This window comes from Cucurbita pepo, chromosome 19 (genome assembly GCF_057944985.1).
Source record: "Cucurbita pepo subsp. pepo isolate OVF chromosome 19, ASM5794498v1, whole genome shotgun sequence".
NCBI lineage: Eukaryota > Viridiplantae > Streptophyta > Magnoliopsida > Cucurbitales > Cucurbitaceae > Cucurbita > Cucurbita pepo.
The window spans coordinates 908,401-928,915 of NC_141816.1; the positions used below are offsets into that span (position 1 = coordinate 908,401).

The 20,515-nt window shown below is 35.7% G+C and overlaps 2 protein-coding genes and 1 long non-coding RNA gene across 6 annotated transcripts; 1 reads left to right on the forward strand and 2 right to left on the reverse strand.

Annotated features, from left to right (window-relative positions):
- Nucleotides 1–358: 358 nt before the first annotated feature.
- CDKE;1 (cyclin-dependent kinase E;1) lies at nucleotides 359–10,563 on the reverse strand. 3 transcript variants are annotated; one of them, XR_015414536.1, is made up of 16 exons: nucleotides 10,034–10,563; nucleotides 9,592–9,702; nucleotides 9,309–9,412; nucleotides 9,184–9,226; nucleotides 8,953–9,051; nucleotides 8,406–8,475; nucleotides 7,732–7,826; nucleotides 7,404–7,597; nucleotides 7,192–7,269; nucleotides 5,979–6,026; nucleotides 4,772–4,804; nucleotides 4,558–4,666; nucleotides 2,178–2,384; nucleotides 1,995–2,067; nucleotides 855–925; nucleotides 359–771 (listed from the first exon to the last, which is right to left on the reverse strand). XR_015414536.1 is itself a non-coding variant. In XM_023661543.2 (16 exons), exons 1-15 carry the CDS (start codon nucleotides 10,304–10,306, stop codon nucleotides 1,996–1,998), a joined length of 1,461 nt encoding a protein of 486 aa, XP_023517311.1. In that variant the 5' UTR covers nucleotides 10,307–10,563; the 3' UTR covers nucleotides 359–925; nucleotide 1,995. The 3 variants fall into 3 exon arrangements, 2 of the variants coding, with proteins under 2 accessions (XP_023517311.1, XP_086976352.1); XM_023661543.2 differs by having other exon boundaries at nucleotides 359–925; nucleotides 7,404–7,488; nucleotides 7,564–7,597; XM_087120226.1 differs by having other exon boundaries at nucleotides 359–925.
- A 6,634-nt stretch (nucleotides 10,564–17,197) lies between these two features.
- LOC111781202 (serine/threonine-protein kinase RHS3-like) lies at nucleotides 17,198–20,014 on the reverse strand. 2 transcript variants are annotated; one of them, XM_023661672.2, is made up of 3 exons: nucleotides 19,845–20,014; nucleotides 18,484–19,184; nucleotides 17,198–18,383 (listed from the first exon to the last, which is right to left on the reverse strand). In XM_023661672.2, the coding sequence occupies exons 2-3, from the start codon at nucleotides 19,182–19,184 to the stop codon at nucleotides 17,426–17,428; spliced, it is 1,659 nt and encodes a 552-aa protein (XP_023517440.2). In that variant the 5' UTR covers nucleotides 19,845–20,014; the 3' UTR covers nucleotides 17,198–17,425. The 2 variants fall into 2 exon arrangements, with proteins under 2 accessions (XP_023517440.2, XP_023517438.2); XM_023661670.2 differs by lacking the exon at nucleotides 19,845–20,014 and adding an exon at nucleotides 19,322–19,814.
- On the forward strand, nucleotides 18,162–19,308 carry LOC147786568 (uncharacterized). The gene is made up of 2 exons (XR_015414589.1): nucleotides 18,162–18,301; nucleotides 18,971–19,308. It is a non-coding gene; the product is annotated as an uncharacterized LOC147786568 (long non-coding RNA).
- Nucleotides 20,015–20,515: the final 501 nt, after the last annotated feature.

Consider the following 20,515-nt stretch of genomic DNA (forward strand, 5'->3'; position numbering starts at 1 on the left):
GCTAGGCTTTGACTCGTGCAAGTAGATTAGGCTTGGATTAGCAAGCGTTAGTTCTAAAGCTTGATAATTTTTCTAAGAAACATTATTACATATAAAAGCAGTACTTGCACCTACGATGTTCTTGCTTTATCAACCACTTTTTTAAAAAAAATAATAATAATTAATTATAAAAATTTGATTATGTTTTTAAATTTTTTTTCTAGAATTCATGTCTTTTTAAGACAAAAAGCTCGACCAAAAAATTATGAAAAACATATTAAAAAAAAAAACAAAACGGTGTGCTTATTAAGTGAAGCTTAGCTTTAAACAAGGCAATATCTTATAAATCCCCCTGTATTCTGAAATTAGAACGAAAAGATGAAAAAGAATTAGTCGTTCAAGTCATAAATAAAGTCCATAATACATTACAGTAGCTACGCAAACTTCACAAAAGATCCAAACATGGCTACGGAAGTAGAGACTGATCTACTCTTTGGGGATGGGGGTTCAATAATCCTATCTTCTTTTTCCCTTTCCAACTTCTCTAACCTTATAGATAAAGTACACGCAACCGTTTCGTGTTACCCGAATAAACACAACCCTACTTAACTTGGAGTATTATCATACAAGAGGACCTACTTTCTTTGTAGGCCAAGTTACCTTATATCAAGATGAAGGAGCTTAGTATCAAGAAAACTGATGCCCGGGAGCAATTCTTGCCTTCTCCCCATTTGATCTGTGCAGCAACCGAGCAGGCAAGCAAGTTGAGAGATGTATTAACATCAATCGATACTGTGTCAAGAAACATGCTTGGTCGTTAACTTATTCAGACGAGTTGATGAACCTCAGCTAGCAAATAAATCAACAAGCAACACCTTGGCTTTGTAAGATGGCCTGGACAAATTTTGACGAAGCGTACAAGTAATTTCTGATCTTCCTGATACCACTGCTAAGAACAAAATTTAGCGTAGTTCAAGAATAACCCAAGTCTGATGACCGTGTAGTATTTCGTTAATGGGTTTGTTGCGGAAGTTTAATTGAAATTCATGATGAACATTTGAGTAAAAGATGAATAAATTCAAAAGAACTTATAGATCTTGACAAAATTGAACACCGAAAAGACTATAGACCAGGATTTATGTGAGATCTCACGGGCCAAAACGGACAATATCTACTAGCGTTGGGCTTGGGCTGTTAAAAATGATATCATAGCCAGACACCGGACGGGGTGCCAACGAAAACGCTGGCCCTAAGGAGGGTAGATTGTGAGATCCCACATCAATTGGAGAGGGAAACGAAGCATTCCTTACAAGGGTGTAGAAACCTCTCTCCCTAACAGATGGGTTTTAAAACCGTAAGGCTGACAGCAATACATAACAAGCCAAAGCGGACAATATCTACTAGCAGTGGACTTGGACTATTACAATTTACCATTTACTTGCTTGCCTATTACAATTCACTTGCTTGGACAATATCTCCCTATTTTTTTGTGCTTGCTTTAACGAGGAAACTGAGACTTTCCTCATTTTTCTTTTAAGTTAACTAAATTTTCTTCGTTCAAATCTTCTCCATAATTCTATATTTTCTGACAAACTAGAATAACAAAGGCATTTCAAGAAGGAGACACCCTAAAGAATAGAACCTAAACTTTTTTTTTTTTTTTTTCCTTAACATGAAAACAGGAACTTCATGGATAAAAAATAGAGCCCAGCCATCAGTACAATATAGTCTGTGTCAAGACGTCTAGAGTACCTCCTCCAACATGGAAATATTGAAGCTTCTCAGTAATGTTTGGACTGTTTTGAACATGGTTAACAGTTGAACATAACGTGTCATTTCCACCATATTTCCAGTAAACAAGAAAATCAACCATTCACAACCTACATACTACCATGGCAAATTGAGGTACGGATCATAAAGATACTCCAAGCTTGTATGCAACTAAACATACTACCGTGGCAAACGAAGGCCATTAAAGCTTATATGCAACTAACAGAGTCGTTGAGATCTATTACCTCAGTAGCGTCTTTGTTGTTTCTGCTGTGGAGGATAGCCTGGCATTCCCATTCCTGGATCTTTTCTCCTTAACTATTTTGAAATATTAAGGGAGAAAACGAAGGCCATTATGATTAGTGACATTCATCTACAGATGTACAAAACAATTTTAAGAACTAATAGAATTGGCATAAATAACCAACCTGTTGTTGCTGATGAGCTTGAGCAGAAACACCACGCTGCATAGGGATGCCACCAGGATTCATGCCCATCCCAGCCTGAGATGCAAGGTTATAAGGACCCATGCCCTGAGGCGGCATCCTTGGCATGCCAACTCCTATCATCGGCCGAGGGACAGATCTGCCTGCCACAGCATGAGCACCTTGCATGTTTACAGCATTTCCAGACGCCTGTTGACAATTGAAGATAAGACAAAAGTTTGACAATGAGAGAAATGAGAGACTTTCAGATATCTGTACAGGATTATAGGCAACTCGCTTTCTCATTTTATTAGCGATGCACCACGCTTCTAGAGGAACCTAGCACTGAGGCATGTTTATTAAAATAGTGGATAAGGTGGAATTCTCAATACCTTGCAAATAGAGAAATATTGTTCGCTAGACAGTTAAGTCTAGTATTTGGGGTAAAGAAAACAGTCAAATCACTCAGCTTTCTACTGATGGCAGAAAGTGGTATTACATTGCTAATTGCATATATTGATGATGTTATCATCATAGCCATGATATATCATGTATTTTACCCTTTAAAACTTACCCTCGAAGTTTTGAAGTGCTTTATTGGATGTTGTGGTGATAAGAAAGCAAGGTGCTTGACATGCTCTACTAAAGACAGGAAACTTAGGAGTTAAACTATGAAGTCGTCCAAAGATATCTAGTTTGCAATAGAAGATAGAATTCATAGCTTATTTAGTGAAAAAATGTGAGTTAGAACGTCATTTTACATCTACCTTGGACCACTGGGTAGTACTATAACAAATACAAATTATATGTTGCAAGATAAAATTTTTTTAGGGATGGTAATGTTCCTCATTTCCTATGTTGTCATTTTTCAAGGAAAAAAAACTATACTTGGCAAAGTTTCTCTTCACAGTTTTATTAAACAATAAAACAAAACACTTTTTTGTTGCTTGTTCTCTTAAATTCTATTTGTTTAAAAGAAACCAAAACTTCATATGAAAAGTAACTTTTAAAATAAATAATCGAAATCATGATGATATGTTTATTTTGAAATCATTTATTATGCATATATGAGTATAAAATGATAAAATATTGATCTTATTTATGTTTTTTCTGAAAATTTAGAAATGAGAACAAGAAAGAGAAACGAGAAACCAGATTTTGATATTTTCAAAATTTATATACGACATTGCAAACGTTTCTTTGCAATGAGAAACGAAAAACAGAGAACCTTATTCAGTACTTACGTTTCTTAAAACAAGGAAAACAAGAAACAAGAAATGAAAGACATTTTACTGGATGACCCATTGGGGATCCAGGAAAGCTGTATTGGCAGAGAAACAACGTGCTCAAAAAAGACTTTCAACCATGCTTGTTTGTAGCATTCTAGTACCCATGGTCCAATCATTTCTTAGTTATTGAAGTTTAAAGTTTTCAATAATTGATTATTTTCTGTTTAAATTTTTTTTTCTGAACTAACACACCTGCCTCTAAACCTGGAATGTCCTTGAGGAACCAAAAAACTCTCTTTACTGACATGATAGGTAGCCTATTTGATTGAATCAAAAGCCCATAAACACATAAAGGTCTTGAGCAATGAATCACCGACACTTTAGTTTGGATGCTCCAACACTTATTGGACACGTATAGGATACTCATTAGCACAAAAAATGGGTTAGACACTAGTTCTACAAAGTCAATATATGTTCAACATTTGTTAAACACGTATCGAACACTTGTTGAGTATACTCAATTGACATAATAATAAATTTTGAGGGTGAAATACATCAAAGTCCTATTTTTAAGCATATAGATGCAGAAACTTACAGATATTGAATTTCATTGCATAAAAAAGATAAATATTTTGCGAACATATATTTTAATAAAGATGTCCTTGCTATGTATGTGTCCTAAATTTTTAAAGTGACGTGTCACAGTGTCTATGTCGTATTGTATACGTATTTCGTATTCGTATCCATGCTTCTTAGGTCTTAAAAGCTAAGTGCCTAAATCAAGAGGCAAGAACATCTTGATGAAAAGCTGTCCTTTATCTAGAATAGAGTGAGCAAGGGCTTTCAATATTTGATCAAATCAAATCTCATTATTCATGATTCATGTTTGATGGCAACTCATTTGCAGCTATCTAAATATCATGATGAATGAAACGGAAAAGAAATTTTTCACAATAGACAGCCATTCCCTATTGGATGTCATGGGAATGGGAAAATGGTTAATGCATAGGTAAACAAATTGAATAATAGCAGCCTGGGAGCACTCATAATTTTGTTTAACAAAAAATTCCACATGCCCACTTATTCATATATGATTACTATAATTTTGTATCTTAAAAGAGAAGAAGAAAAAAACTTTACATAATACAGCTTACCGTTTGTGGGGGCTGAAGGCTAGTTGTTCCCTCAAAATCCGTGGTTGTGTCCACAGGGCGAGTTGGATAATTAATGACCTTCTCTCCAGGTTGAATTGGTACTAGAGCACTAAAATTGCAATACATATACCCCCGTTAAAGTGATGAAACTAAATGCTAAATATTCCAACTTAAAAGGGAAATATCCAACAAATAAGTAGAAACAAAACCATACTTGTATCCTGGCAGTGGTTCTAATCGAAAATACCTGAAAAACAAGGAAAAAAAACTATCTTCAATATTACACCATGTCCAACTGCCAAAAATCATGCAAGACCAACACGGCATATCAATTACGTGAAACCAATCTCTTATAGAAAAGTAGATTTGGAAATATTTTTTCAGAAGAATTCTTTATGGCGGAGACAGCTGAACCACCCTTCCAGTAACAAAATGGTTATTGCACTGCTTCTCCTAAGGCACTCTCTCTCTCCTTTCCTCCCCAAACCAATCTCTTCTGGCAAATAGATGCTTAGGCATCTTTTTAGCTTGACAGTTGGCTGGGACTTGGACCTTTAAGCCAAAGATACCCCTGGTTCATCTCCCTTTCCCACAAAAACTTTTCTTCCAGAAGAAGAGTAAACTGGGTTTCTCTCACCTATTTACAATGCCATTTATTCATAACAAGCCCATTCGCCTATAGATACTGGTAGTCTGCTCCCCCACACAGCATAGATCTTCTCGCTTCAACTTTGGCTGGTCCCCAGTCCATGAGAGGAAAGAGGATCCTTTGGTTGCATTTCAACAAGACTTTCCTCTGGAAGATTTCCAGATAATCCAACAACACCTTAGATCTTTTGATGTGTTCGAATTCATCATTTAATAGATCCTCTTGAAGTACATGAAACTCCCTTCATAGAATATAGTCTCACAGTTCTTAATTCAGCTTCTTAACAGGCCCCTTCTTGGTGTAAATGTTACCCCTTACTAGATTATTATCTCAACATTATTTTAGCTAATAGGAAGGCCTTTATGTGACCTTCCTTGACTTTGGGCTAGGTTCTCCTCTCTTTATTATTATTTTTTATAAATTCCATACCATCCTTGAAATATTTGTTTCCATTTAAAAAAGGTAAAAAACATTAATATAAAATTAATCATATGCTCTGTTTGTAAACATTTCAGTATTGACATCTAATTCAAATTAAACTTTGTTTCTCTATAAAATAAGCAAAACTAAAAATTCCACATGCATTGACATAACAATGTGCAATTATATTTAAGACAATTTAATGATAATAACAAAATTCCACATTACATGTACACATTCGGGTGATAGCTGAAAAGAAGGGTTAAAATATCACATCAGAAATTCCAATATAATAATAATACCAAAAAAGCACACAATAAGGATTGGAAAGTGGTGTAGAGAAAAATCATACTCATGCTCAAGAGCTTGGGCTGCTGTTATACGCTTTCGAGGATCATACCTGACCAAAAAGGAAGTTAGCAACTTAAAATTCCAATGAAGTAATAGAACTATCTCAGGAAAATTTTACCATGCATAAAAAGACTAAAAAGTCCACGCCGTACTAAATTAACAGATAAAACTTGTTATTCCAAGCAAACTTAAAATCGTTCAGGTGTAACTTTTTGAAGACACAGAATTATGGTTACTCTAACTTGAGGGCATGAAATAGATGCAACTCCCGAGCAAACTGATGTGGGCACGTGAATGATGCAGAAGGTTAACTATTAATAGCACACAAGTGAATATACTAGCATGGTCACATGAATGATGCAGTGGAGTGCATACAGACTTGATGAGAGAATCTGTGCTCAAACTAATGACAAGTTTCGTAAAGGACAACAACTGCAATAGAAAACAGAACTTCAAAATAACATTTTAAAAAAACAAAGAGCACAAATATATAAAACTAAGTTTAGTGACAAGTTTCTCCGAACACACAAACAGCCCAAATGAAATGAAACTTCAAAATGAACATTTCACAAACATCCTATCAACTAAGAAAGTTTCTTCAACAATTCAAGAAGTGTCAATAAGATAGGTGGTATAAATTTGTGAGGTCTTGACATGCAAGCATGGCATTTGACCAAGTGAACTTAGGTAAATATTAGAGCATCATTAATTATTCCAACTATTTTCATTTGTCCTATGAATTCCATGGTGTTTCCAAATATTTCTAGTAATACCAAAGTTTCCATCAATATCAACATTTTTCTCCTAGAATATATGTATGCAACATTAAGCCTGTCGACACTGCAAAAGAACATTGTACAGCTATACCAATAGGGAAGAAAAATTAACACAATGAAATCTCCACAAAATACAAGAATGGAGAGAGATTATGTCTTCATAACAACAACCTAAACTCTATCAATATGCTTTACCGTTTTACCATATCTTAAATCTGTTGATATTTCATATCCACAAACTTATTTATTTTTTCTCTAGAACAGTATATAAATACTAGATATATATCATTAGCATTAACAATAACGAATCATTCTTTTCTATAAATATATAAACGGACGATAATAATCTACAGGCTGCAAAAGCACAGTCTGAACTGTATTGATATATTGATAAAAACTCTATGGTAGAAAATCAAGTTCTAAAAATGGTAGACATACTCAAGCATTTTGGATAGAAGATCATACGCAGGACTTTTTGGAGAAAGGTGCACAACATTAAACAATCCAGCAGTGTCACTGTCAAAAACAAAGGCCAATGAAAACATGATCATAACATGTGCACAACATGCTATAAAAGAGGGTTTTAAGTAAGAGTTTCCACAGGGAAGCTTATTTTTGGTTCGATATGAAAAAGAAAAAAAAAAACTTACTATTTATGTCCCTGTATATGCTGTAAATCTTGTTGCCAATGTGGAAGATTAGCAAGTGTTGGCCACTTCTCTACCGTGGGATGGCCTAGTAAATTAATGACATTAAGAAACAATTTGTTGTATATACAGGAGAAATGGAGACAAATAAGCAATTCATTACCTAAAACCTTAAATATCTTGTCGAGTTGATCAAGCTGCTCAAACAAAAGGTTTCATTGTAATGCAGCACAAACATTACAATGATAAAACATTATTAATTAGCAGACCCAGTGTAAAGAGAATCAAACACTAACAACAGGGTGAATGGGATGCAAGAAAACTTTTATACCTGGAAAGGATTTGGATTCCCTTTGACTTCTTGCCCTTGAAACAATGGCTTCAGTGTCAAGAGCTCAGCAAAAATACATCCAACAGCCCACATATCTAATGTTCTAAATAAAGGAATGATTGTTTTTACTCAGGATAAGAATATATCCTAGTCTACTACCCATAGGGCATCGATATTTGCAACGGATAAGCAATAAAGATTTCACATTCAAACCAACCCTCATGCAAAACTCATCTAGACAGTGCATGTTTATACCTTCCTGTGATGGGAAGCTTTTATAATGACCCTCATTTCCATGTTTCTTTACTCATTCTCAGATCATGTGTCGAATAGATGAATCCTAAATGATATAATTCTACTCCTCATCATTTTCACATTAATAGAATTGATCCTTTCTTTGTAAAATATGCCCTTACACCAACGAACAGTAGAACTATAATTTACCATGTATTAAATAGGATAATTTGTACATAAGACTGGAAAAAAAATTCATGTCCTGAAACTGAAGCTGAAACAACGAATTCTCATATTGATGCACCAATTGAGATTAGGGCATGAAGTCAAGCATAAGTTCAATGTATTAGCAAATATTTAGGTTCCAAGTAAAATGCATCGATCATAGGACAGCCCAAAATGGCTCCACTTTAGAGTTTAAATGATTTTATCAAGGATACCAACAGCACTAGTATAGTGTTTTGCTCCAAGGAGAAGTTCAGGTGCACGATACCAAATGGTGACGACAACCTACAAGAAAATGACAAATGACACCTCAAAAACTCGAAGGAAATCAGGTTCAATTTCAGGGCATCAAGGATGTTAATGATGGTAGTTTTTTCCATTTTTTATCATTCAATGTTGTACGTATTCTTAAAAGGCATTAGGTTAAAGGTTGGTCACCTATTTAGCCTTAATTTTATTAGGTACTCCGTATCTTTCAACTCCAGCCCTAAAACTTAATCTTCTAGATTTTCTATCCACTTAGCATATTTAGATGGTATAAAATTTTCTAATTCCAGCAGGGGTCATTGCTTTCTCTCTTCCCTCAAAACTTAGAATAGTTAACCATGAAGACTTTTTGTTGTCATGTAAAATAATTTTTACATTGTATTTAGCATTAAAACTCTTTAAAATTGGACTTATCGTTATCCCATTCCCAGTTATATTATGTCATCTACAAAATATTAGTTGAACTAAAAAAGAAATAAACAAAGAGATCAGTACTCCATTTTCAGATAATGGCTTCAAGGGAGCTTGGTATATTCTTGCAAGTCCAAAATCAGCTATTTTAACCAATCCTTGTTCTTCTCCTTCACCCATTACCTGGTAATGGAACAAACACACAAGCAAAAAGACAAGTCTACACATAAGAGGACAACAGCTTACGCAGAACCTAAAGTAGAGAGATAACGAGGTTGTTCAGCAAACAGAACATAGATTTCATATAAATTTTACCAAAATATTCGATGGCTTTAAATCACGATGAATGATCCAATTACTGCAGCAGAACGCGAAATTATGTTAGAAGTCTTCTTGTGATGAGAAATTAAATTTAAGAAAGTGGCACACTGCAAGTTTACCTGTGGAGATAGTTCAATCCATTGAGAAGTTGCCAAAGCAAAGATTTAACGGTGTACTGATTAAGGGGATGGTTAGCCTTGTCCCGATGATGTCTAATGATTTCCTGTAAAGATATACAAAAATCACCATATTATACAGATATGCACATGACAAGAAGAGTTGATTAGTAAATAAACGGTAGGCTCCTTTCCTCAAAAAGGGCAGTGAAATTTTCAGTCTTAACCACCCTTATCAAATCAAATCAATCCTTTAACATAACAATTTGAAGCAAGAGATACTTACATAAAGGTCATGTTCAGCATAATCGAAAGCTAGATACAGCGACATATCTGTATGATTGATATGAACATTTACAAGCTTGACGACATTCTCGTGTGTTATTTCCCGCAGTAACTGAACCATAAAAGATAGAGAAGTTTAATTAACCAGGCATGCTTAATGCAAGATTAACAGCTCCAGCAGAAACAAGGAATCAAGTTCGAGAAAGCCCTAATTTTTTTTTTTTTTTTTTTGTCATGAATTATTGGAAAAAGGAATCCCAAAATATGTCCAGTTTCTGGCGTAGGAAAAGAAATTAACAAGGGGCAATGTAATAAAATCAATAACTATATGTTCTGAACTCTTGTTCTTGTTCTTGTTCTTGTCCTTTCTCAGCCTAAAACAAAAATAATCGAATCAAATTGAAGACATACGAATAAGAAAAGTGAAAGAGAAGGAAAATAACCATAATTTCGCGGATGGCAGTTGGGGAGACGCCATCACCGTCCTTGGATTGCTTGAACTTCTTGATGGCAATGGACTTACCGCGACTGGGCGAAGGGGGTTTGATTTTAGCAAGGAACACAAGGCCATAGGTACCCTCTCCGATCTTCCCAATTAGATCGTACTGCTGCAGCCACTCCGGCTTCTTGTGGTGGCTGCCGTTGTTGTTCCGGTTAGAATTAGCGGCGGCGTTGGCCGAAACAAGGCCTCTGTTGGTGTTATTGTTGTCTCCCATGGCCGCCTAAGCTAGGGCCGTCATCGGAACCATTTCTTTTGTCTTCCGAACTCTTCAGCCGCGCGAGAAAAACCCTCCAGGAGAAGGAAGAAGCTTGGCGTGTATATACTGCAACAAACTACAGCAGGATTCGAACGGATTCCAATTGAATTGATCAAAGTCTCTGATTCTGTGGCTATTTGTGTTCGTTCAACACAAAATTACTTCAGACCTTTTACAGTCGACTCCACAAAAACAATGGCAACTCGTTTCTTTGTTCTTTTCGTATCCAAATTTTATAATAAATATAAGGTTAAATTAATTATTTTAAAAAATAAAAAATAAAAATAAAAAGTCAAAAATACCCTTAGAAATAATTTATACTTTATTCTAAAATAAATACACTTAAAACTTTATACTAACACGGGATATTTTTTAAACACAGTACTACCCGTCCAATTCATATACTAACACTAAGAATATTTTTAAACTTTTTCAAAAAGTTAAAAATTTTATAAAAAAACTTAAAGATATTTATTTTTTAGAAATATGGTGGTGTTTTTGAAACCGTTAAAAATTCTAAAATTAATCGGGGTATATAAAAAAGATTCGAAAGTTGGAGGGTATTTGTGTAATTTTGAAAAAGTTTTAACCGTGTTATTAAAACCTTGAAAAGTTCGGTGCTAATTTAAAGAGTTTTTGAAACCGTTAAAAATTCTAAAATTAATCGGGGTATATAAAAAAGATTTGAAAGTTGGAGGGTATTTGTGTAATTTTGAAAAAGTTTTAACGTGTTATTAAAACCTTGAAAAGTTCGGTGATAACTTAAAGAGTTTTTGAAACCGTTAAAAATTCTAAAATTAATCGGGGTATATAAAAAAGATTCGAAAGTTGGAGGGTATTTGTGTAATTTTGAAAAAGTTTTAACCGTGTTATTAAAACCTTGAAAAGTTCGGTGATAACTTAAAGAGTTTTTGAAACCGTTAAAAATTCTAAAATTAATCGGGGTATATAAAAAAGATTTGAAAGTTGGAGGGTATTTGTGTAATTTTGAAAAAGTTTTAACGTGTTATTAAAACCTTGAAAAGTTCGGTGATAATTTAAAGAGTTTTTGAAACCGTTAAAAATTCTAAAATTAATCGGAGTACATAAAAAAGATTTGAAAGTTGGAGGGTATTTGTGTAATTTTGAAAAAGTTTTAACCGTGTTATTAAAACCTTGAAAAGTTCGGTGATAATTTAAAGAGTTTTTGAAACCGTTAAAAATTCTAAAATTAATCGGGGTATATAAAAAAGATTTGAAAGTTGGAGGGTATTTGTGTAATTTTGAAAAAGTTTTAACGTGTTATTAAAACCTTGAAAAGTTCGGTGATAACTTAAAGAGTTTTTGAAACCGTTAAAAATTCTAAAATTAATCGGGGTATATAAAAAAGATTCGAAAGTTGGAGGGTATTTGTGTAATTTTGAAAAAGTTTTAACGTGTTATTAAAACCTTGAAAAGTTCGGTGATAATTTAAAGAGTTTTTGAAACCGTTAAAAATTCTAAAATTAATCGGGGTATATAAAAAAGATTCGAAAGTTGGAGGGTATTTGTGTAATTTTGAAAAAGTTTTAACCGTGTTATTAAAACCTTGAAAAGTTCGGTGATAATTTAAAGAGTTTTTGAAACCGTTAAAAATTCTAAAATTAATCGGGGTATATAAAAAAGATTCGAAAGTTGGAGGGTATTTGTGTAATTTTGAAAAAGTTTTAACCGTGTTATTAAAACCTTGAAAAGTTCGGTGATAATTTAAAGAGTTTTTGAAACCGTTAAAAATTCTAAAATTAATCGGGGTATATAAAAAAGATTCGAAAGTTGGAGGGTATTTGTGTAATTTTGAAAAAGTTTTAACCGTGTTATTAAAACCTTGAAAAGTTCGGTGATAATTTAAAGAGTTTTTGAAACCGTTAAAAATTCTAAAATTAATCGGGGTATATAAAAAAGATTCGAAAGTTGGAGGGTATTTGTGTAATTTTGAAAAAGTTTTAACCGTGTTATTAAAACCTTGAAAAGTTCGGTGATAATTTAAAGAGTTTTTGAAACCGTTAAAAATTCTAAAATTAATCGGGGTATATAAAAAAGATTTGAAAGTTGGAGGGTATTTGTGTAATTTTGAAAAAGTTTTAACGTGTTATTAAAACCTTGAAAAGTTCGGTGATAACTTAAAGAGTTTTTGAAACCGTTAAAAATTCTAAAATTAATCGGGGTATATAAAAAAGATTTGAAAGTTGGAGGGTATTTGTGTAATTTTGAAAAAGTTTTAACGTGTTATTAAAACCTTGAAAAGTTCGGTGATAATTTAAAGAGTTTTTGAAACCGTTAAAAATTCTAAAATTAATCGGAGTACATAAAAAAGATTTGAAAGTTGGAGGGTATTTGTGTAATTTTGAAAAAGTTTTAACCGTGTTATTAAAACCTTTAAAAGTTTGGTGATAATTTAAAGAAAAAATGTAAAATTTAAAAATATTTTTATTAATTTAACCGGTAACTAAAATATAATTAGGGATAATGAAGAATTTTCTTTGTTTTCTCTCCCATTTTCATTAGATTTCTATTTTCGACCTGACTTTTTGAGTATAGACGTTTGAGTCTAAAAAAACGTTGAGAAATACAAGTGTTCTGTTCGTGTATGGTTCCTGTGTAACGCTCTCATTTTCATTAGATTTCTATTTTCAACCTGACTTTTTGAGTATAGACGTTTGAGTCCAAAAAAACGTTGAGAAATACAAGTGTTCTGTTCGTGTATGTTTCCTGTGTAACGCTCCCATTTTCATTAGATTTTTATTTTCAACCTGCCTTTTTGAGTATAGGTGTTTGAGTCCGAAAAAACGTTGAGAAAAACAAGTGTTCTGTTCATATATGTTTCCTGTGTAACGCTCCCATTTTCATTAGATTTCTATTTTCAACTAGACTTTTTGAGTATAGACGTTTGAGTCCAAAAAAACGTTGAGAAATACAAGTGTTCTGTTCATGTATGTTTCCTGTGTAACGCTCCCATTTTCATTAGATTTCTATTTTCAACCTGACTTTTTGAGTATAGACAGACGTTTGAGTCCAAAAAAACGTTGAGAAATACAAGTGTTCTGTTCGTGTATGTTTCCTGTGTAACGCTCTCATTTTCATTAGATTTCTATTTTCAACCTGCCTTTTTGAGTATAGGTATTTAAGGCCGAAAAAACGTTGAGAAAAATAAGTGTTTTGTTCGTGTATGGATCGATGAAATTCATGTATAAAAAACATATCATGCATTTATTTAAGTCGAAACAAGCTTTGATCGTGTCAAACTGGTCGGTGTATAATAATATAGATAGAAGAGCAGTACTAATATCATTAACAATTTGAACTTTGATATAAGTGAGTTCCACTGAAGCATGAACTCGCTGATAAAACTGATGTGATGCTCCACTAAAAAATGAACTCTCGAACAGCTTGATGACCTAAAAACTTTTTTTACGATTCTAGTTTCTATTGAAAGGATAAACATTTGGATTTAGGAGCAAACATTAACGTGATGACGATGAGAGTCTTCAAAGACTTAAAATTAGGAAAGTTTAATTCGACCCAAATGAAGTTGGAATTAACAAACTAATCAAGCTCACAGAGAGAAAGATAGAGGATCGAGTCAAGATTGACAAGTTCATCTTCTAGACACATTTCACGAGGCTTTAACTCTTACAAATAGAGAAAAAACCTCTCAGACATGAAATCCTATCGTTGGGATGACTCTATGCTATTCAATGTTTGTTCGGACTAATTCATATGAACGTATCGAAATAGTCTATTTTCCTCAAGGATTTTTCATATTTCTAACACTTTTCACGGCGTAAATCCTACTTTGGGATGACTCTATGCTATTCAATGTTTGCTTGGACTAATTCATATAAACTTATCGAAATTGTCTGTTTGTGTAACGACCCGAAATTTTCTACTTAATTTAAGGTCGCTACTGTACACGTACCATAAACATTAAATGCGGAAGACTTCATTAAAATTCCATAAAACATAACCTTTATCTTAAAACACAGCCATGAACTTACGTATTTCGAAAACATCTTTAAAACGATACAACAAAATACTAAATAAAATGAATAAGAGTTTAAGTTAAAAACATCCTAGTCTAGCCTAAATCTAAGAAAACAAATACCACTACCCTATGCATGTGCCATAATCTCGAGTTGCGATGCCGTCATCAGCCGTACAAGAATGCATTGCCTTAACCTGAAAAATGTAGTAGCACATGGCTTGAGTATTTAAAGAAATACTCAGTAAGTGACCTTACTATCGGCATGGTTATATTTGATGTTGACACGTGCCCTGTGGTTCTGCACGTGTCATATATATTGATATGTGTGAATTGTCTGTGGATCGATATGCTTCTTATATGTTATGTTATGTTATAATATGTGGATTGTATGATAATAATTATGGTACGATGTGCTCTAGGAGATGTTTGAGATAGGATACGAGAAGGATGCACAAAACGAAATGTAACGATAGGAGTAAGATACGTTCATGAAACGTTAAGGTTAGGTTACATATCGGAGTGCTATGGATAGGAGAGATTGATGAAAGAATACGGTTAGGTATGGGTAGAAATGGATAGGTTTGTGATAGATTGATAGAACGATGCGTTAGGATACGTTCTGGTGATGATATGACTAAGGTACGTTACGTAATGATATGTCTGTGATAGGTATAAGAACGTTAAGGCTATGATAAGTTAGAGAACGATATGACTATGAAGTGTTTACGTTATGACTTGTTTATGATATGATGCATTGTATGCTAGATTATTGTGCTTAAGTATGTAGTTATGTGAACGTGAATGTATGCTTTTAGTCTGATGTGATGTGTAATGCATGTAACGATGTGTGATCCTTGAACGATTATGGCTTGTTTGTATGAATATTTGAATGTAACTGCATGAATTGTATGACATGAAATACGGTAAATTGCATGAAATATAATCCTGTTAGGAATATGTATGATATGTAAAGAAATGAGAATGAGAATGACATGTAAGCATGAAAACGTGATAGAGGGTTATGTTCATTAATGATAACTGTAGGACTAGTGGGACCTCATGCATATTGTGTGCTCATGCATTTGGGGGATACCCCGATCCCATCACGAGGGTACGGACGCGTACATCCAATGGCAGGACAACGATCGTTATGCTTTGCATAGCGCTGTCGTGACGGTTCTAGTTTTAACGGGTCCCGGTATAAGGGGCTCCCAGAGTATGCCCACCGGCTAGGGACAGTGGCCCAGCGGTGTGCGAACTAGCTGGTGAGCCCATACTCGTACGTATGGGCTACGTGTAGAGTATATGGTACACGTCCACGATTACCTATTAGGATTACACCGCAGGAAAAACGAAACGAAACGAAACGAAACAAAAGATAGGTAATGGTATCAGAGCCAGTCACCGGACAATGTGCCAGCCTTCTCGTTGTTCCCCAAAGGGGGTAGACACGAGACGGTGTGCTAGTAAGGACACTGGGCCCCAAAGGAGGGTGGATTTGGGGGCGGTCCCACATCGATTGGATAAAGGAACGAGTGCCAGCGAGGACGCTGGGTCTTGAAGGGGGGTGAATTGTTATGTCCCACATTGGTTGGGGAGGAGAACAAGTCACCCTTTATAAGGGTAAGGAAACCTTCCTCTAGCAGACGCGTTTTAAAGCCTTGAGGGGAAGCCCGAAAGGGAAAGCCCAAAGAAGACAATATCTGCTGGCAGTGGATCTGGGTCGTTACAAAGCATTTTTCAGGTTAATGCAAGGCATTCCTGTACGGCTGACGACGACATCGCAACTCGAGATCATGGCACATGCATAGGGTTTCAGGTTAATGCAAGGCATTCCTATACGGCTGACGACGACATCGCAACTCTCTGGATCTGGGTCGTTACAAAGCATTTTTCAGGTTAATGCAAGGCATTCCTGTACGGCTGACGACGACATCGCAACTCGAGATCATGGCACATGCATAGGGTTTCAGGTTAATGCAAGGCATTCCTATACGGCTGACGACGACATCGCAACTCTCTGGATCTGGGTCGTTACAAAGCATTTTTCAGGTTAATGCAAGGCATTCCTGTACGGCTGACGACGACATCGCAACTCGAGATCATGGCACATGCATAGGGTTTCAGGTTAATGCAAGGCATTCCTGTACGGCTGACGACGACATCGCAACTCGAGACTAGGATGTTTTTAACTTAAACTCTTATTCATTTTATTTAGTCTTTTGTTGCTTCGTTTTAAAGATGTTTTCGAAACACATAAGTCCATTGCTGTATTTTAAGATAAAGATTATGTTTTATGGAATTTTAATGAATTCTTCCGCATTTAATGTTTATGGTACGTGTACAGTAGCGACCAATTAAGTAGAAAATTTCGAGTCGTTACAATTTGCCTCGAGAAATTTTCATATTTCTAACACTTTTTAGCGTTATACTACTTTATTGAAATCTTACAAATGAAGTTCCAAAGTTGTAATAATCCAAGCTCATCGCCCGCAGATATTGTTCGCTCTGACCCGTTATGTATTGTCATCAATTTCACGATTTTAAAACGCGTATGACAAGAAAAAGTTTTCACGCCTTTATAAGAAATGTTTCGTTCCACCCTCCAATTGATGTGGGATCTCATAAAAACAATCTAAGACCCGTTGCTCGTGTGATTATTGGACAGGTAGATGCACAGTTTTACTTCTTTTGAAACGATGATTATTTTTTTCGGTACTTTTAATCTGTGAGATAGAAATTTGAATATATAATTTTAAATCGATTTAACATTAGAGTTGAGTTATGCTTAAATTAATTTGTTAGGTAATCCGTATACAATCATAAAATAATATTTGTTATGTATTTTAATATATAATTGATGTGAATAATTACACAAAAGAATGAATTAGAGGAAGCAAACACAGAGAAACCTCTCTCCATCTCTGAATAAAAATAAAAAGAAAAAAAGAAAAATACGAATAAAAATAATAAAAAAAAAAAAAAGAAAAATATGTGACTATTTATGTTAAAATAATAATATTCATCTGAATAAAAAGATTATAAAATAAATGAATAAATTTTCACCTTTTTCCTGCCTAGAAGTATTCAAAATCCACATAATTGGGATCGCGACCAGTAGAAGGCGAAGAACTCTCCCCAGGTGACGCCGCCGCCGCCGCCGCTCCTGCCGCTGCTGCTGCCGCTGCTACTTCTACCGCTCCACCGCCACTGCCTCCACCGCTACCACCGCTCTTCTTACGGGCGAACTGTGAGAAGTCGACCGGCTCCGGCACGTGCGGCGGCATAGCGCTTCTCACTAACGCCCAGTTCACTCCATCGAAGAACGGATGCTGTTTAATCTCAGTAGCGCCTCTTCTGTACGCGATTCTCTTTTGCGGCTCCTTCACAAGAAGGCCTCTGATCAGATCCCTCGCCTGTAGACTCACCTGCGGCGTCTCCGGGAATCTAAGCGGCTGTCCGACAACATTAAACAGAGTAGCTCTATTTCCAGATCCTTTAAACGGCGTTGTTCCGTGAAGAAGCTCGTAGAGGAAGATTCCAAATGTCCACCAGTCGACGGCGCTGCCATGGCCTTCGCCTTGGATGATCTCCGGCGCTAAATACTCGTGCGTGCCGACGAACGACATCGATCTAACATTCGTCGGCTCCGCCATGAGTTCCGGCAATGCTCCGCCGACGAAGAGGCCGAAGTCGGATTTCGACTTGCGATTCTTCTTGGAAGGGAGGATGCGAGGGAGGAAGTTGGAAGGCTGCATACATCCATGGACGGCGAACTCGTCGTCGAGGATACCGCCGCTGCCGCTGCCGCCACCGTTGGTGCCAGCGTGTCCGGTGGTGGAGCTGCCATTGACATTGACGGAGGAGGATTTGACGAGAGTAGGGCTGACGGAGCAGCGGAGAGAGAGGTCGAAATCGGAGAGCATGATGTGACCTTCGTCTCGGATTAACAGGTTCTCTGGTTTCAAATCTCTGTAAACTATTCCTAACATGTGAAGATATTCGAGTGCTAATAGAACTTCTGATGCATAGAATCTGAAATTATGAATCAAGAACTTGTGATTAAGCAAAATCCAAGAGTTTTCAAATTAAGAATCGAAGAATCGGAAATGATGATATGAACATGAACATGAACCTGGCAGCTTCTTCTGTGAAATACTTGTTAGGTTGTTTCTGACGAAGAGAATGAAGATTTCCGCCGCTACAAAACTCCATAACCAAGCAATAGAACTTATCAGTTTCGAAATAGGAATACAGAGTCGGCAAAAATGGATGATCCAAAAGCCCTAAAATCTCCCTCTCCGTCTGTGCCCTAACAACCTTATTCCGACTCGCCAATGAAGCTTTGTCCATAACTTTCATGGCGAAAAACGTATCAGTTCCTCTCAATTCCACCAGATAAACACTTCCGATATCGCCATAACCAAGCCGCTTCAGAAGCCTGAAATGGCTCAGATTCAACTGGCCTCCTTTCGACACCATGTTCACAGCGTCCCATCGCACATCCCCGCCTGTGTGCGGTTTAATCACCATTCCTAGCGTCTCCATGCCATCGCTGCCGCTCTTCGTCGGAAAGAAAGTAGAGTTGTTGTTATTGTTGATGTTCTTCATGTTTGTTGCAGGTGCACCGCTCGGAATCGGCGCAATCGACCCCCCTGCCTGCCCGGAATGAAACTCGTGGTTCATCGTCGCCGTCTGATTCCCGGAATTTATGCCGTTTTTGGCGATTTGATCGATTCTTCTGAGAGAATCCGGAGGATTTTTCACGAAATTTGGTGCGTTTACGTTCATTCCTCCGTGACAATCGTTTTCCCCCTTTGATGAGTTGCTAAACATCTGAATTCAAGACGATGATCATCAATAATTTTCATAATCATGTAAAACACATCTAATTCAACAATCTCATGCATGATCGAGCCCTAATTCATTCCGATAAAACTCCGAATATTGATCGAATTTACATACGCATGTACCTCAGATCCGTCCGGTTTATTATCGGACTTAGACCACATTAATGGCTGCAGCAAATCGCGATCTCCGATCAGATTCCGACAAAGAATGAAATCCAACATGGTTTTTCATTTAATCAAACATATTCAATTCAAGAACTAGATGAAAAATCAGTTTCTTCCAAGTGGTTGGAGCCACGAACAAGAATTGTTAATGGCCAACACGTTTTTTTTTTATTCAAATCACCAAATTCAAAATTATATTTTTTCCCCCCCTCAAGGTTCTATAAAACTAATTCTCAAACCTAAATTATTAGGGTTTGAACTTTCAACACACGACACCACCCGACATGGGTTCCAACACAATATACCATAAAACTAAACCAAATATGAAATGGGTTTGAATATCAATTTGATCCGTTGGTGATAATCAAGAGATTCAAATACAGGATGTCTTACTATGAAAAAATTTACCATTTATAAGTATTCTTCACAAAATGAAAGGTAATAACGTAGAAAGTGCACAAATGGGAGAACGAACACAAACCCAAGTGCACAAATGGGAGAACGAACACAAACCCGAGTCTCTTGATCGGAACACTAAACGAACGGAAAGACGTATTTTGTTTTTATGCAAACTCCATGGGTTTGAGGTTAAAATGTTGAAGAAATTGAGAAGAGACGAAGAAAAAGGGAAAATTGGAAAGGGAAGAGAGGAGAAAAGACAGAGAAATTGTTTGTTTTCTTTTTCCTTTTTCCTTATTAGTAACAAGAAATTGTGTGGTTTTCAAGAATAGCAAACAAATGTTGGTGGATGGTTTAGCATGCATTGCCAACTCTAGCCCTTTATTTTTGTTTTTGTTTCGTTTTTTTTGTTCAAATATTCGAAAGAGCACGACCGCTCGCTCTCAAACTAAGTCCGAACCAAGAAAGTTCAAGAAATTATTTGAAAACACGCTACTAAAATATCATCTACCAAATGGAGAATAACTAAAACGACTAAATCGATCTACTTTTTCATAATTCTTAAAATACCCAATAGCTCACTGTTAATTTCCGTTAAAACTTTTGTAACACCTTGAATTTTAGAAAAATATGCTTATAATTATTAGAGAATAAGTTGAAATCGATAAAATTAAAAAGTTTGGAGATTTATATTGAATTAAATGGAATCAATGTTAGACACTAGACGATTGGCCAGCGAGGACGCTAGGCTCA

What these genes read in the sequence shown, in the direction of transcription:
- LOC111781202 (XM_023661670.2), bottom strand. Translation starts at nt 19,420, where the DNA reads ATGTTGGATTTCATTCTTTGTCGGAATCTGATCGGAGATCGCGATTTG. An exon ending in ATAAACCGGACGGATCTGAG is followed by an intron (nt 19,185 to 19,321) that starts GTACATGCGTAT and finishes TCTTGAATTCAG; the next exon opens with ATGTTTAGCAACTCATCAAA. An exon ending in TTCACAGAAGAAGCTGCCAG is followed by an intron (nt 18,384 to 18,483) that starts GTTCATGTTCAT and finishes TCATAATTTCAG; the next exon opens with ATTCTATGCATCAGAAGTTC.